The following is a 16,746-nucleotide window of genomic DNA, read 5'->3' as shown; positions in this document are numbered from 1 at the left end:
TTAAGCCGGAAGATGTCAAGCGATTGGTGGAGGTAGGGGAAGTATAACCAGAATTCCCTACTCCAAAAGGCCTTAACATTGAGGCCTTATCAACCTCCTCCACAGAAAAATCAGCCTGCTTCTAGACTGCAGACAAATAGGGCTAGGTGCTCTAATGTGTCTAAAATGTCTTTTCAAGGCAACCGTAGAGGTTCAAAGTCCTCCCGTGGAGGTAAGGGAAATAGGGGATCTGGCAGAGGCCGATCCCGGTAGGACGAGCAGTCCTCCCACATGTCCTCTTGTGGGGGATGGCTGCAGTTCGCGGCCAAGCCCTGGACGGTCAAGGTATTTCCTTCAGGGTATCGTGTCCAGTTCATTCAATCTCCCCCTCGATTCAGGATCCAGTCCCAACGAGCTCCTATGCGAAGAGATCCACAAAGGAGTTAACCCTCCGGGCAGAAGTCCAAACCATGTTGTAGAAGGGTGCCCTTCAAGAGGTCCTCGGCGGGTCCCCAGGACCATTTTCTGTAGCTTGTGTTGTGGAAGGGGTATTGCTCCCCTCGATGCTTCTAATAGCAGAGTTCCTTGTACATTTTGCGAAAAGATGTTTCGCTCGGTTTTGGCAGTCTAAAGATACCGCTCAGATTCGAGTCTCGCCTTTAAACTGAAAGTAGATATTTCCTCCTCGTTGGAACTTTCCCTACTTATACGGAGTTATAAGATTACTTGTCCACAGTTGAAAGTTAGACCTCCTCCTTGGAATGTGGTTTGGGTCCTTCAGTCTTTGAAGGGTCCCCCTTATGAACCCTTACGCCGGGCAACAGATCGCCACCTTACCCTGAAGACATTCCTACTCGCTTTGGCTTTAGCAAAGAGAGTTGGTGAGCTGCATGGTCTATCTTGCAATGTCTCCCATAGGGAAAAGTAACTCCCTGAGTTTATTGCCAAGACAAAATCTGGGTGTGTCGGGTCCTAGATTCGGCCCATTCAGGATAGTCTACGTTCTGTAACCGAAGATCCAGATCAACTGTTACTTTGCCCAGTGAGGAGTCTAGGTGTTACCTTAAAAGAACAGCAGCAGTTCGCAACGTGTCGGCATTGTTTGTTGGCACGCGGAAGGTCAAGAGGAGGGTCACGAGAATTACAATCTCTTCTTTGATTCACAAGGTCATCGACTTGACAGTTCATCTTGACCCTCCCTCACAAAAGTGACCAAGATCTCATAAAGTCAGGGGCATTGCAATGTCCCTGGCATTCAAGAAAAACTACTCTGCGGCACAGTTAACACAAACAGGCGTTTGGAAGCGTCGGAACTACCTTCACCGCCCACTAACTGCAAGACGTAAACCACAGAATCATGGATACTTTTTCCATTGGTCCTGTGCTGGCTACATAACAAGTGGTCTAAAACACCTCAAGCTCCAGCTCCTCGATAGACATGTAGCATTGGGTTGAGGTCACCCGGGGTAGTCTGGGGTGAATGAGTAAAGAATGACTGGCTTCCTTCTTCCTTTTAGCTTTCCCCCACGTTGGGAATCTGCGCCACGGTACTCAACACAGCTGACTTCACCTCTCTGCAGGTAGATTCATTTCGCTTGGGTATCCCAAGTATAGAAATAATACTTGTTGCATCCCCCAACAAAGTCTTGGTACTCTCAGATTCCTCTGACTCGAGATCCTATATACCAAGACTGGCTACATTACTAAGTATCACAAACACAGCTTCCATATACCGCTAATCCTGCATAGCACAACTATTTTAACGAGGACAGGGTTCCTACTACTTATGATCTGTATCATATTAGAGAGAACCCCGGGTCAAGTGCCAACCCTCTTAATGAGAGAATGCCTTGACGCAGTCATGTGGTTTCTTCATATTGTTGAATAATTGTGATGGGCAAGAGGGCTCTCGAACTTGGGGAAATTACTCCCCAAGTTCGAATCTAAATTTATCTCCCTTTGTTCTATTCCTTCTGCTCATTATTTCTTCAACCTTCTCCTAATTTTATCAACTTTCTTTTGTCTTGCTGTCCTAACTCTATCAGTATTATTTCTCTTAAGTTATATATATATATATATAATGTAGATGTATGCATATATACTGTGTGTATATATATATATATATATATATATATATATATATATATATATATATATATATATATATATATATATATATATATATATATATATAATTATATATATATATATATATATATATATATATATATATATATATATATTATATATATATATATAATATATATATATATATATATATATATATATATATATATATATATATATATATATATATATATATATATATATATAGATGTATGCATATATATATATATATATATATATATATATATATATATATATATATATATATATATATGCATACATCTATATATATATATATATATATATATATATATATATATATATATATATATATATATATATATATATACTGTGTGTATATATATATATATATATATATATATATATATATATATATATATATATATATATATACTGTGTATATATATATATATATATATATATATATATATATATATATATATATATATATATATATATATATATATATATATATATATATATATTTATTTTATTTTTCCATTTATTTATTTATCTATTTATTTTTATTTTTATTTAAATGGCGTGGATATTTTCACATTCGTTATTACTGCCTGCTTAGATGAATGGGAGAAGGGATCACGGTTGGGAGGTATCTGCATTCAAAGCTATATATGAGAGTATTGGATGATCTCAGCCATCCCAAAGATGGTTTGGACCTTTTTGGCAGAACTACTCTCAATGGTTGGGTCATCGGAATCCAGGGGGATCCAATCCTTAAGGTGGGACTCTTGGCTTTTGGCTGGAAGCCTCATCATTACAGATATGGGGAGGATGATTCCATAAATCCTTGGTCTGAGTCCTAACAGGCGGGTTTAGCTTACACCTGTGCCTCTATATCTGTTTTGATGCTATCCTTCGGGTAGGGTATGGAGTGGACCATCTGGGAAGTATACTCTCTTTGTGCCGATAATGGAGAATGCAAATTTCCTTTCCAACGTATGATACTTTCTTAAAATTCTCAAGCAGGTAAACCAACAAAACCAACAAAAAATGAAGAAAATCCCACCCTTAAATATGGGCCCTTCAAATACTGACTCCCCATCCCCTGGATTTGCTGACTCCCCCTGGCACTTTTAACGACCTCTGATAATGTGATAAGGGAAAGTTCTGTTGATGACCTCGGAACGGGAAAGGACCATTCTACTGATATTTCAAAATCGAGTAATTTGGGTAACACGAGGAAACTTTGAATCTTTCATGTTACCCAAATTTCAATAGAGACAAATTATGATGATCCATATAGAGCATTTGAATGCTATGGATGCATAAAAGAAATAAGGATGAAACTTGAAGCTGAAACATGGGATTCATGGATATCTTACAGTAGTTATGACGAAGCATTTAATGCAATAAGTAACTTGAATAATATTAAGATTAATAACTTGAATGTCGCGGCTGCTCTCTGCGATAAGGTACCAAAAGATTTGGATGTGTATAGGCCTGCTGATTGGTTGGAAAAAGACGCAGATTTAGTTATGCCCTACCAGAGAAAGCCAAAACCACCGATGTGGCTTATAGCTGAATCAAAGGGGGTTACACCGAATTATTTTAAAATATGCAAATTGAATCAGAAAAAAAGTAGGAACTATTGCACCAGGCGATATATCTCGTTTTGGAAATTATAGTTTCCATATCCATGCCAAATCCAGTACATAGTCTGTAATATCATCCAACATGAAAAAAAGTAAAGATGACATTAAGTTAGATGTCAACCCCTACCTAAATTTTAGCTACGGAAGGGGGTTAGTTTTTAACAGAGATCTATATGAATTTACAGAGGAGGAGATACTGGCCATGTGTCCACTAAATGTATGGAAAGTTCACAAAGTTCCAGGTACATCAATGATAATCCTTACGTTCCAGGATGCTGATGTACCTTTTCATATTATTGTGAATGAAAGGATTAAAGTAAGACCATTCAAGTAGAAGCCACTGCAATGTTTTAATTGTTTCAAATTTGGGCACCCGTTTAAAGTTTGCAAAAGATGTTTGGTATTTGCTCCAAATCTTATCATGGAGAGTGTGCACTTGGAGCCAGATGTTTAAATTGCAGCTCGAATCATAAATCCACAGACAAGAGCTGTGATCTATATAAGTTGGAGGAAGCTGCCCTCAACAAATCGAACTTAGAACATATAAGGGTGACCCATGCCAAAAGACTATTTAATAAATCAAATACATATGCTAAGGCATTAAAATCATACCAACCTAGTACTTCCAATAGCTCAAAAAAAAGTATACCGTCTGATAAAATGTCAAATAACGAGGTAACCATATTACCTCCTGAGGCTTTACCACGGTGTATTAACACTAGGGCATTGCCCATTGCTGTACAGCCTTCGTCCCCCATTACAAAAAATAGTACAAACCTCTCTCAGGCCGTGTCCTTGCCTGATTTGATGGAGGTTCCACTAAAGACCAACTCACCTTATGCACCTGTAGTGGAAAGGTGCAAAAACCTAGAATCCCACCATCTACTAATCGTAAGAGAGAGAGATCTCCATCTCTCTGTCCCCCTTCCATTAGAAACATTAAGGTTATGACATCAAATAAATTTGATGTTTTGTCTGTTGATATTTCTAATGAACCAGAAGATAAACTGAATAAATCAGAAATTCAAGTTGAGGTCCACCATCCACCTCAACAAATAGATCAAAAGGATACAAAGAAAAACACAAACGTAAAACCCAACATAACAAGACCATCTCTGAAGAAACCTACAGGTAATAATGTTATTAAAAACTGCTAATGGGAAGACCTCATCTAAGATGTCTTCCAGAAATAACCCATAGTTTTCTCCTCCATTTTGCGATGGAACTGTCAGGGTTTGAGGGTGAAATATGAAGAACTTAAGTTCCTAATTCTTGAACATTCCCCCCATAATTGTATGTCTACAGGAAAGTATGCTTGATTCTAACACCTAGTCCTCGAGAATATATTAGCTATAGAGCACCATATAATCCACAAGCAGGGAGCAATGGCGGAAGTCTCACGTACATTCGTCGAGATGTTCCCCAAATACCTATGTCTGTACGTACAACCCTGCAGGCAGTGGCTGTGCAAATTGATAAAGGGAGAAAATATACAATATGCTCTCTGTACTTACCTCCAAATGATAATATTTTATATGATGATTTAGTAGAAGTCATTCGACAACTCCTTCAACCTTTTCTCTTACTGGGAGATATGAATGTTAGACATCCTTTTTGGGGTGATGTTTTGGCAAACACAGGGGGCAATATTTATCTCATCAATTGTGGATAATGAGGATGTGGGACTCCTTAATACAGGAGAGGACATTAGATGATTGCCATACTAGTGATCATGCACCAATCATTATAAACACCAACAAGGGTCCGCCTTTACAAAGATCGCCACGATGGAATATTGACAAGGCAAACTGGGTTAAATTTTCTGAGCTAAGTGAAATTGAAGGGAGAGCAGAACAGTTTGAAAGTACAGTATTGATGATGCCATAGACTTACTGAATGGAACTCTCCATACAGCAGGAAGCAATTCGATTCCCAAAACCACAGGATTATTGAAAAGACTACCAGTCCCGTGGTGGTCTTCAGAATTAACAGCCTTGCAGAGAGCCACCAGAAAATCTCTGACTAGATTGCATAGACGCCGTACGGATGAAAATTTGATAACATACAAAAAGTGTAGAGCACAGTTCCGTCGTGCCATGAAAGAAGCTAGACGCCAATCTTGGGTGGCTTTTGTTTCCTCCATTAATAGTAGAACACCACCATCTTCTGTATGGAGGAAAATGAAAAAGATTGCAGGAAAATTTACCCTGAACCCACCACCAGTGTTGAAAGTGAATGGTCAGTATGTGACTGAAGGAAATGAAGTTAGCAATGCCCTGGCTGACCATTTTTCAAATGTATCGTGCAAGAGTGTAGCAGCTCCTGGTCACCAGTACAGGAGCATTGAAGAAAAGAAAATTTTAAATTTTGCAACAGGAAGGGAAGAATCGTATAATTCTCCTTTTACTGAAAGAGAACTTGATTCCGCACTCGCTACTTATAACGATACAGCCCCTGGACCCGATGGAATTCCATATTCAGTGGTTAAACATGTAAATTTTAATACAAAGTTATTTATTGTAAGTATTATTAATAGAATATGGCATGATCATAGTTACCCAAGTGTTTGGGAACTAGCCATTATTTTAGGCTTTTTAAAATCTGGTAAGGACAAGTTTTTAGCTGCAAGCTATCTACCTATTGCATTGACTTCTTGTTTATGTAAAATCATGGAGAAGATGGTCAATGCAAGGTTAATGTGGTACCTTAAAAAGAAGGGTATTTTATCACCGATTCAATGTGGATTCAGAAGAATGCACTCAACAACTGATGTGTTCATACGACTTGAGTCCTCTATTTGTGAAGCCTTTGCTTCCAAACAGCACCATGTGACAGTTTTTTTCGACCTTGAAAAGGCATATGATACCACATGGAGATATGGTATACTTAAAACAATTCATGAATTAGGATTAAAAGGAGAACTACCACTATTTATTCAGTCATTTCTTTCGCATGGAGTTTTTCAAGTGAGAGTGGGGGAAACTCTATCGGAGAGGAGGTTTCAGGAAAGAGGAGTTCCTCAGGGGAGTGTGCTGAGTGTAACTCTGTTTGCACTAGCAATTAATGGGATATCTTCAGTCATTCCCCAAGATGTTCTCTCAACATTATTTGTGGATGATCTCTCAATATCATTTGCTGGAACTAGAATGGCAATGGTTGAGAGAAAAATACAACTCGCTAGTGACAAAATTATCCAGTGGGCTGATATGCATGGATTCAAGTTCTCGGCAAGTAAAACTACTATTGTCCATTTTTGTCGTATCCGGGGAGTACATCCAGACCCGGATATATACATTAAAGGTCAACAGATCCCATGTTTAAGTGAAGCTAAATTTTTAGGTTTGATATTTGATACATGGGTTTCTCACTTAAAAGCATTAAAAGCTAAATGTCTCGAGGCTCTGAATATCTTAAAAGTATTGTCCCATACATCATGGGGGGCAGACTTCAATACTATTTTAAAATTATACAAGGTCTTGATTTTTTCCAAAATTAGTTATGGATGTGAAGTATACTCTTCAGCCACCCCAAGCCGGTTAAAGATATTAAACTCGATACATCATGCTGGTATTAGATTGTCTACAGGAGCATTTAGAACCTCGCCTATCCCAAGTCTCCACCTCTAGACCTTTACCGAATGTCTTCCATTATTCGGTATTGGTTTAGATTGCAAAGACTCCCTAACTCTTTAGCCTTTCAGACTGAAAGCCTTGTAAGACACACATCATACTTTGAGTTGCACTCAAAATCTCCTCAACCTTATGGCTTTCGGGTGAAACGATTGAGTCTGGATATAATCACAAGTAAGGTACTTCCATTCAAGGTATCATCAACGCCACCATGGAAATTACCAGATATCTTTTTGTAAATACTTTATTGGTGTTAAGAAGAATATGACTGACCTAGAAGCCTGGTCTCTTTTTATGGAACATGCTGGAGAACATAGAGGATTGACTTTTATATATACTGATGGCTCCAAAACTGATGCTGGCATTGGATTTGGAGTACATAATAAGGGTTTTAATTGTAGAGGTGCACTTCCTCTAACAGCTTCCATATTTACTGCCGGACTGTATGGCATATTAACCGATATTGAGAAAATAGCGTTGGAGAAGGAGGGTAATTGTACAATTTTTAGTGATGCAAGGAGTGTCCTTCAAGCTTTAGAAGTTTTTAATTCTAGAAACCCTCTAGTTTTAAAGATTTTAGAATGGCTTTTTATTATTGGACGGAGAGGTTTAATGGTTAGATTTTGTTGGGTTCCAGCACATGTAGGTGTGTCTGGGAATGAGAAGGCAGATTCACTGGCAAAGAATGCTGCATCCGAGTTGCTGCCAAGAAGGTATCCCATTCCGTGTAACGATTTCCTACCTAACATCAAGAAATTGCTTTGTAATAAATGGCAACAGCACTGGGATAGTCTAGATGGCAATAAAATGAGAGAAGTAACAAATGTCATATCTCCTTGGAGGTAGAATATGATGCCCCGAAAATGGGAGACTTCTCTTTGTCGTCTCCGTATTGGTCACACTCGTTTGACACACGAGTTTCTGCTGAAGGGCCAACAGCAACCGTATTGTGACAACTGTTTAGTAACTGATAATGCCCCAATTATAATAACTTAAGGAATAGATATTTGTTTGAGGCTCGAAGTGAGGGTGGCAGGTTCATCCTTGGACATGATGCGTCCTACTATGCAAGTGGCATTTTTATATTCATTTCAGAAGCAGGTCTTCTGAAAACTATCTAACTTTTATAATGACATTCAACTTATATGGTTTTAATTGATTATTCTTTAATTTTTTTGTATGTATAAACTAAATGATATCGGCGTCAATGACCTTAGATGTCAGGATGCCTGAAAACCTTAAATCAATCAATCAATCAATCAAATGCCAAAGCCAGTTGGCGAAGACTTCCTCCTTCGTAAGAGGTAAGTCTTCCCTATAGATAAGGGAAGGTTTGTGTGTAGTGTTGGGACAAATGACAAATTTGAAAGTTATTTTGTATTTTTTCCTAACAATACATACCTAGAGCTAATTATACAAATTGGCCTGCCAACCCTGTCCCCCAAGAAAGTCCAGCCCGAATGCAAGAGTGGGTGCTCAGCCCAGGTGTGAGTGAGCAGGATAGTTAGCTAACCCCCCATCCCTCCCGCTAACTAGCAGTTGGGGTGGTTATCTCTCTCTAAAATTCTCATGGCTCGTCTATCAGCTTTGCCGAAAATATATCTCTATAAATAGCTCCAGCTATATATTGTTAGGAAAAATGTTATTTTTATAATACGATAAATTTGTGAATATACTTACTCGGTGATTATATAAGCTGCAGCTCTGCTGCTCGACAGAAAACTCTACGTTCAAAATCCGCCAGCGATCGCTATGTAGGTAGGGGGTGTACTTCAACAGCGCCATCTGTCGTGCAGGTACTCAGTACTCAATGTAAACACAGAACTCAATTTTCTCCTCGGTCCACTGGGTCTCTATTGGGGAGGAAGGGAGGGTCCTTTAATATATAATCACCGGGTAAGTATATTCAAAAATTTATTTTATTATAAAAATAACATTTTTCAATATTAAACTTAGCCGGTGATTATATAAGCTGATTCACACCCAGGGGGGTGGGTAGAGACCAGCAATAACTGTTTACATTATTATGAGCTAAGGATTTTTTATTTCATTTTAGCAGTTATTCAAAAATAACAAACATAAAATAAATAAGTACCTGGTAAGGAAGTTGACTTGAACAATTACTCTGCCTTTTTAAGTACGTCTTCCTTACGGAGCCTCGCGATCCTCTTAGGATGCTGAGCGACCCCTAGGAGCTGAAGTATCAAGGGTTGCAACCCATACTACAGGACCTCATCAAAACCTCTATTCTAGGCGCTTCTCAAAAAAAGAATTTGACCACCCGCCAAATCAACCAGGATGCGAAAGGCTTCTTAGCCTTCCGGACAACCCAAAAACAACAATAAAAAACATTTCAAGAGAAAGATTAAAAAGGTTATGGAATTAGGGGAATGTAGTGGTTGAGCCCTCACCCACTACTGCACTCGCTGCTACGAATGGTCCCAGGGTGTAGCAGTTCTCGTAAAGAGACTGGACATCTTTAAGATAAAAAGACGCGAACACTGACTTGCTTCTCCAATAGGTTGCGTCCATTATACTCTGCAGAGATATATTTTGTTTAAAGGCCACTGAAGTTGCGACAGCTCTAACTTCATGTGTCCTTACCTTCAGCAAAGCTTGGTCTTCCTCACTCAGATGGGAATGAGCTTCTCGTATCAACAGTCTGATATAATAGGATAAGGCATTCTTTGACATAGGCAAAGAAGGTTTCTTAATAGAACACCATAAAGCTTCTGACTGTCCTCGTAAAGGTTTAGTTCGTCTTAAATAGAACTTAAGAGCTCTAACAGGGCATAAGACTCTTTCTAGTTCATTTCCAACCATATTTGAAAGGCTTGGAATATCGAACGATTTCGGCCAAGGACGAGAAGGTAGCTCGTTTTTGGCTAGAAAACCAAGCTGTAAAGAACATGTAGCCGTTTCAGATGAAAATCCGATGTTCCTGCTGAAGGCGTGAATCTCACTGACTCTTTTAGCTGTGGCTAAGCAAACCAGGAAAAGAGTCTTTAAAGTGAGATCTTTAAAGGAGGCTGATTGTAGTGGCTCGAACCTTTCTGACATAAGGAATCTTAGTACCACGTCTAAATTCCAACCAGGTGTAGCCAAACGGTGCTCCTTCGTGGTCTCAAAAGACTTAAGGAGGTCCTGTAGATCTTTGTTGTTGGAAAGATCTAAGCCTCTGTGACGGAAGACTGATGCCAACATGCTTCTGTAACCTTTGATAGTGGGAGCTGAAAGAGATCTTTCTTTCCTCAGGTATAATAGGAAGTCAGCTATTTGGGTTACAGAGGTACTGGTCGAGGATACTGATACTGACTTGCACCAGTTTCGGAAGACTTCCCACTTCGACTGGTAGACTCTAAGAGTGGATGTCCTCCTTGCTCTAGCAATCGCCCTGGCTGCCTCCTTCGAAAAACCTCTAGCTCTAGAGAGTCTTTCGATAGTCTGAAGGCAGTCAGACGAAGAGCGTGGAGGCCTTGGTGTACCTTCTTTACGTGTGGCTGACGTAGAAGGTCCACCCTTAGAGGAAGAGCAACTAACGTCAACCTTGTCCCTTCGTGAGAGGCGAACTTCTGCAGTACCTTGTTGACAATCTTGAACGGGGGGAATGCATATAGGTCTAGATGTGACCAATCCAGTAGAAAGGCATCTATATGAACTGCTGCTGGGTCCGGGATTGGTGAGCAATATATTGGGAGCCTCTTGGTCATCGAGGTTGCGAAGAGATCTATGGTAGGCTGGCCCCATGTGGCCCACAGTCTCTTGCACACATCCTTGTGTAGGGTCCATTCTGTTGGAATGATTTGTCCCTTCCGACTGAGGCAATCTGCCATGACATTCAAGTTGCCTTGGATGAACCTCGTTACTAGAGAAAGGTTTAGATCTTTTGACCAGGTGAGGAGGTCCCTTGCGATCTCGTACAACGTCATAGAATGGGTCCCTCCTTGCTTGGAGATGTACGCCAAAGCCGTGGTGTTGTCCGAGTTCACCTCCACCACTTTGCCTTGAAGGAGGGACTTGAAGCTTTTCAAGGCCAGATGACCTTGCAGTTGATATGTAACGTTCTTTGACTCGAGTTCCAAGTTCCCGAGCATTCCCGACCGTCTAATGTCGCACCCCAGCCCGTGTCCGATGCGTTCGAGAAGAGAACGTGGTTGGGGGTCTGAACAGCCAGGGGCAGACCCTCTCTGAGGCTGATACTGTCCTTCCACAAAGTCAGGGACGACTTCATCTTCTCGGAAATGGGGATCGAGACCGCTTCTAGCGTCTTGTCCTTTTTCCAGTAAACAGCTAGGTGAAATTGAAGGGGACGGAGGTGTAGTCTCCCTAACGAAACGAACTGTTCCAGGGATGATAGCGTCCCTATCAGACTCATCCACTGTCTGACTGAACATCGTTCCTTCTTCAGCATGTTCTGGATGCATACCTGGGCTTGACTTGTTCTGGGGGCCGACGGAAAAGCCCGAAAAGCTTGACTGTGAATCTCCATCCCTAAATACACAATAGTTTGGGATGGGACCAGTTGAGACTTTTCCATATTGACCAGGAGACCCAATTCCTTGATCAGATCTAGAGTCCACTTTAGATTCTCCAGACAGCGACGACTGGAAGAAGCTCTTAGAAGCCAGTCGTCCAAATAGAGGGAGGCTCTGATGTCCGCTAAATGAAGGAATTTGGCTATATTCCTCATCAGCCTCGTAAACACAAGAGGAGCTGTGCTTAGGCCAAAGCACAGGGCTTGAAATTGGTAGACAACCTTTTCGTAAACGAATCTCAGAAAAGGTTGGGAGTCTGGGTGGATGGGGACGTGAAAGTATGCGTCCCTTAGGTCTAAAGAGACCATCCAGTCTTCCTTTCTGATCGCTGCTAGAACGGACTTTGTGGTCTCCATGGCGAACGTCTGCTTTGTGACAAAGACATTCAGCGCACTGACGTCTAGCACCGGCCTCCACCCTCCTGTCTTCTTTACCACTAAGAAGAGACGGTTGTAGAAGCCCGGGGATTGATGGTCCCGGACTTTGACTACCGCTCCCTTTTCTAGTAAGAGAGACACCTCCTGCTTCAAAGCTCGTCTCTTGTCTTCCTCTCTGTACCTGGGAGAGAGATCGATGGGAGACGTTGCTAGAGGGGGTTTGTGTACAAACGGGATCTTGTACCCTTCTCTGAGCAACTTCACAGATTGTGCATCTGAGCCTCTTTTCTCCCAGGTCTGCCAGAAGTTCTTGAGTCTGGCTCCCACTGCTGTCTGAAGAAGGTGGCAGTCAGACTCTGCCTTTAAAGGACTTGGTACCTTTCTTCTTCCCACGTCTCCCTTCGGCACGAGCACCTCCTCTGCTGGAGGCTCTGCCACGAAAGGGCGGAATGAATCTGGACGCTGGAGTGGCCATCCTGGGTCTTGACAAGGTAGGCAAAGGGGTGGCTTTGCGGGCAGAGGACGCAACCAGGTCATGGGTGTCCTTCTGAATCAAAGAGGCAGCAATCTCCTTAATCAAGTCCTCTGGAAAAAGGCATTTTGAGAGAGGAGCAAAAAGAAGTTCTGATCTCTGACACGATGTTACTCCAGCTGACAGGAAAGAGCAAAGGTTCTCCCGTTTCTTGAGGACCCCGGATACTAACGAAGCCGCAAGCTCACTAGATCCGTCACGTATGGCTTTGTCCATGCAGGACATTATGAGCAAGGAAGATTCCTTGTCAGACGGTGAGATCTTCCTGCTCAAAGCTCCCAGACACCAGTCCAAAAAGTTAAAGACCTCGAAGGCTCTAAATACTCCTTTCAACAGATGGTCTAGGTCCGAAGGAGACCAGCATATCTTAGAGTGTCTCATAGCTACCCTGCGGGGAGAGTCTACTAGACTTGAGAAGTCGCCCTGGGCAGAGGCAGGAACTCCCAAGCCGAGAACTTCTCCCGTGGCATACCAGACGCTCGATCTGGAAGAGAGTTTCGCAGTGGGAAACGTAAACGCTGTCTTCCCTAGGTTCTTTTTGGACTGCATCCAATCTCCTAAAACTCGTAAAGCTCTCTTGGACGAGCGGGCGAGGACGAGTTTCGTAAAGGCAGGGGCGGATGACTGCGTACCTAAAGCAAACTCTGACGGAGGAGAGCGTGGAGCCGCAGACACAAACTGGTCCGGATACATCTCTTTGAACAGAGCAAGAACTTTTCTAAAGTCCAAAGAGGGTTGCGTGGTCTTGGGTTCGTCAAGGTCCGTATGTGGGTCATCAATGTGCTGCGTCGTCATCATCAGAGAGTCCATCATCTGAGAATTGAGGAGGAAGCGGCAAAGGAGTAGGAATCGGCTGGTCAGCTGAGTCCGGCAGCACGGGTGCACGCGTGACTGAACCGGACGCAACGTCATGGAACTGTTGCCCAGTCTGTGAACTGGCAACAACCATAGCAGCGCGGGGACGCATAGCGTCTACTCCAGACTGTCTAGTCTGATGTGGGCGAGCAGAGGTAACCACACTGGGTTGCGGAGGTTGACGCACCGCGTCAAAACAAAACAACTTAGACTGTTGTTGTACCTCGCGAACGTCAACGGAAGGTTCCGTGCGTAGCTGAACGTCAACATGCGGCTGGCAGGGTACACTGGAACGCATGAGTGGCGGGACTCTCTCAGCTGGAGTGCGGCAGAAGGTCGCCTCAGCGTCCACAGGACGCACAACCGTAGGTGGTTGTAGGCTAGAGGTTGGTGCAGCGTCAACCTTCTCCGCACGAAAGTCCTGCATCAATGACGTTAACTGAGACTGCATGGTCTGCAGCAAAGACCACCTAGGGTCTACAGGAGCAGGTGCGGCAACAGACGGTGTGACTGCCTGATGCGGTACCGCTTTGCCTCTCTTAGGAGGTGAGCAGTCGTCGGAAGACTGCAGCGAGTCCGAACTGACCCAGTGGCTACAACTGGGCCGTTGGACTTGCGCAGAAGGGACCGACTTGCGCTTAAGAGGCCGCGAGACCTTGGTCCATGATTTCTTACGAGAAACCTCTTCCGCAGACGAGGAATAAATGGGCTCTCTCGTCTTTGTGTGGGTGGGGCGATCTTGGGTAGATACGCCCGAAACCACGGAGGGAACGTCTGTTCGCTGATTAAAGCCTCTCGAACCCTTTGGTCGTACGACATTGCTTCTCCCCTGGACTTGGGAGCTTGCAAGAGGTCCCGGACTGGGAGGACGACAGGCACGAACAGACGAACCCTCAAGCGCAACACTATCCACAACACTATCACTCACTTTATCACTACCCACTGCACTCTTACACTTCAGCTCCTTGACGTCTGCCATGAGCTGGTTATGGTCACTAGCCAAGGACTCGACTCTCTCACCCAGAGCTTGGATGGCACGCATCATATCTGCCATCGAAGGTTCTTGAGTGCTAGAAGGGGGATCAGGAGCAACCACTACAGGGGGAAGGAATAGGTTGTGGGGCATGAGGAGAGGAAAATTCAACGGAGCGAGATGAACTTCTCCTGACTCTATCTCTCTCTAGCCTACGTGTATATTTCTGGAAATCGATAAAATCGAATTCCGAAAGCCCAACGCATTCCTCACATCGATCTTCCAATTGACAGGTTTTATCCCGACAATTGGAACAAACGGTGTGAGGATCGATAGAGGCCTTCGGAAGACGCCTTGAACAGTCCCTAGCATTACACTTCCTGAATTTAGGGACTTGAGAAGGGTCAGCCATTTTGAATTAGTCAAAGGGAAATTCAAAAACAATCCAAAGTCATCAACAAATAATCTGATATCAGCAAAAGAATGCAAGGATGTAATGAAGATAAAGCCTGCAAAGCGAAAGCTCAAAACTAGAAACGTGTACTTCACCAAAAAGTTGTGAAAACCAATCCAGTTAGCAACAGCGAATTAGTAGGTCTTGCCGGTGGCACGACAGAGAGAAAATTGAGTTCTGTGTTTACATTGAGTACTGAGTACCTGCACGACAGATGGCGCTGTTGAAGTACACCCCCTACCTGCATAGCGATCGCTGGCGGATTTTGAACGTAGAGTTTTCTGTCGAGCAGCAGAGCTGCAGCTTATATAATCACCGGCTAAGTTTAATATTGAAAAATACAAATTACTTTCAAATTTGTCATATTTTTATCCAACAGATGATCCTACATTCTGGGCTCAACTGATGACACAGCAGCTGTTAGAAGCTCAAAAAGAGGAAGCTCAGTTTAGTAGTTTGCCATTATCACCAAAGTTTTCTTCACACTCAAGAGAGAGAAAGAGACAAAGAAAAGCATCATCACTCCCTTTTGTAGATTGTAAGGATATAGGGATGATGGAAGAATTTGATAAATCTGAATTACATACCAGAAAGCAGTTCGCACATTCTACAAATGAAACATTTATGCAAAAGGAGGTTAATGAAAGTATGAAATTAAGGACAAGCGAAAAGAGTGCATTTACTAAGAATATTGGTTTTAAAAAACCTTTGCCTCTCCAACCTGAATTGATAGAGAGAAGATTTCATTGTAGTCTCTCTCAAAGAAAAAGGAAGGTGGATACTTCATTATAATTTACCTATCTTTTTTTATGTTAATGATTTTAAGGTTTTAACAATGACATTTATCTTGCAGAGGGTAGTTTTCTCGTTTTAATATTAAATTTTTACTACTAAAACTTGCACTTTTGGTATCCTTTTTGGGTCAAGGCCAAAATAATATGTAGCCTGTTTCATAAAAAGCAGTAATACTCATATCAAAGAAATTATTTCATGGCTCTACAAATTTGAACTTTTATATTATAACAATTTTGTATGCTAATTGTACTCCAAATTTTTCCAGATTTGTCTTTGGGCTTTTATGGAAGAATTGTGACTATATAATCGTATTTGCATTTTCTACATTGAATTACTGTTGATGCATTGCATTTCAGTTTGTATTATTAAACCACCAGCAACGCATGATACTCCAGAGTACTGTAATCAAGGTAAGTTTCCAGTTTTAGAATAATCTCTGTATGATCCTTGAAATGTCAAGTGTATAATAACTTTGTAGTTCTTCAGAGTTGGTACTGTTTTATTTTTATAATACACCAATGAATAAGCGATCTCTGGTTTTACTTTTTACCAAGCTGAGGAATTTTAGGTTTCTTCTAGACAGTAGACTTTATTGAGCGAGACTTACTTTTTCCCTTTACTTCCATTTGCTCAAGGTGAAAGTAGTCTTTCCACCTGTTTATGTATCATAATTAATTTTTTTCCTGCTTGGATGAATTAACTCTCTTGCCCATACTAAATACTCTGGAACTATTTATCACCACTACAAAAATCTCTTGAAGGGGAAGTAGTTGCATCAATGTATCCCTATAGGCATAGTTTAAGGCAACATTCTTTTGCAATGTGCATCCCTTTATATCATTAGACTAGACCTCCA

The 16,746-nt window shown here is 41.7% G+C and overlaps 1 protein-coding gene across 1 annotated transcript in view; it reads left to right on the top strand.

Moving 5' to 3' along the window:
• LOC137630156 (uncharacterized) overlaps window positions 1-16,418 on the top strand; it is a 93,620-nt gene extending 77,202 nt beyond the window's left edge. The window contains exon 6 of the mRNA XM_068361609.1: window positions 15,475-16,418. Within this exon, the coding sequence (XP_068217710.1) occupies window positions 15,475-15,887 (413 nt within the window). The 3' untranslated portion in view covers window positions 15,888-16,418. The remainder of the gene's footprint in view (window positions 1-15,474) is intronic.
• The last annotated feature ends 328 nt before the right edge of the window (window positions 16,419-16,746 follow it).

Source organism: Palaemon carinicauda, chromosome 38, assembly GCF_036898095.1.
Source record: "Palaemon carinicauda isolate YSFRI2023 chromosome 38, ASM3689809v2, whole genome shotgun sequence".
NCBI classification, from domain to species: Eukaryota; Metazoa; Arthropoda; class Malacostraca; order Decapoda; family Palaemonidae; genus Palaemon; species Palaemon carinicauda.
The sequence above is the reverse complement of the archived record's forward strand: the minus strand, read 5'-3'. Positions and strand labels throughout refer to the sequence as shown.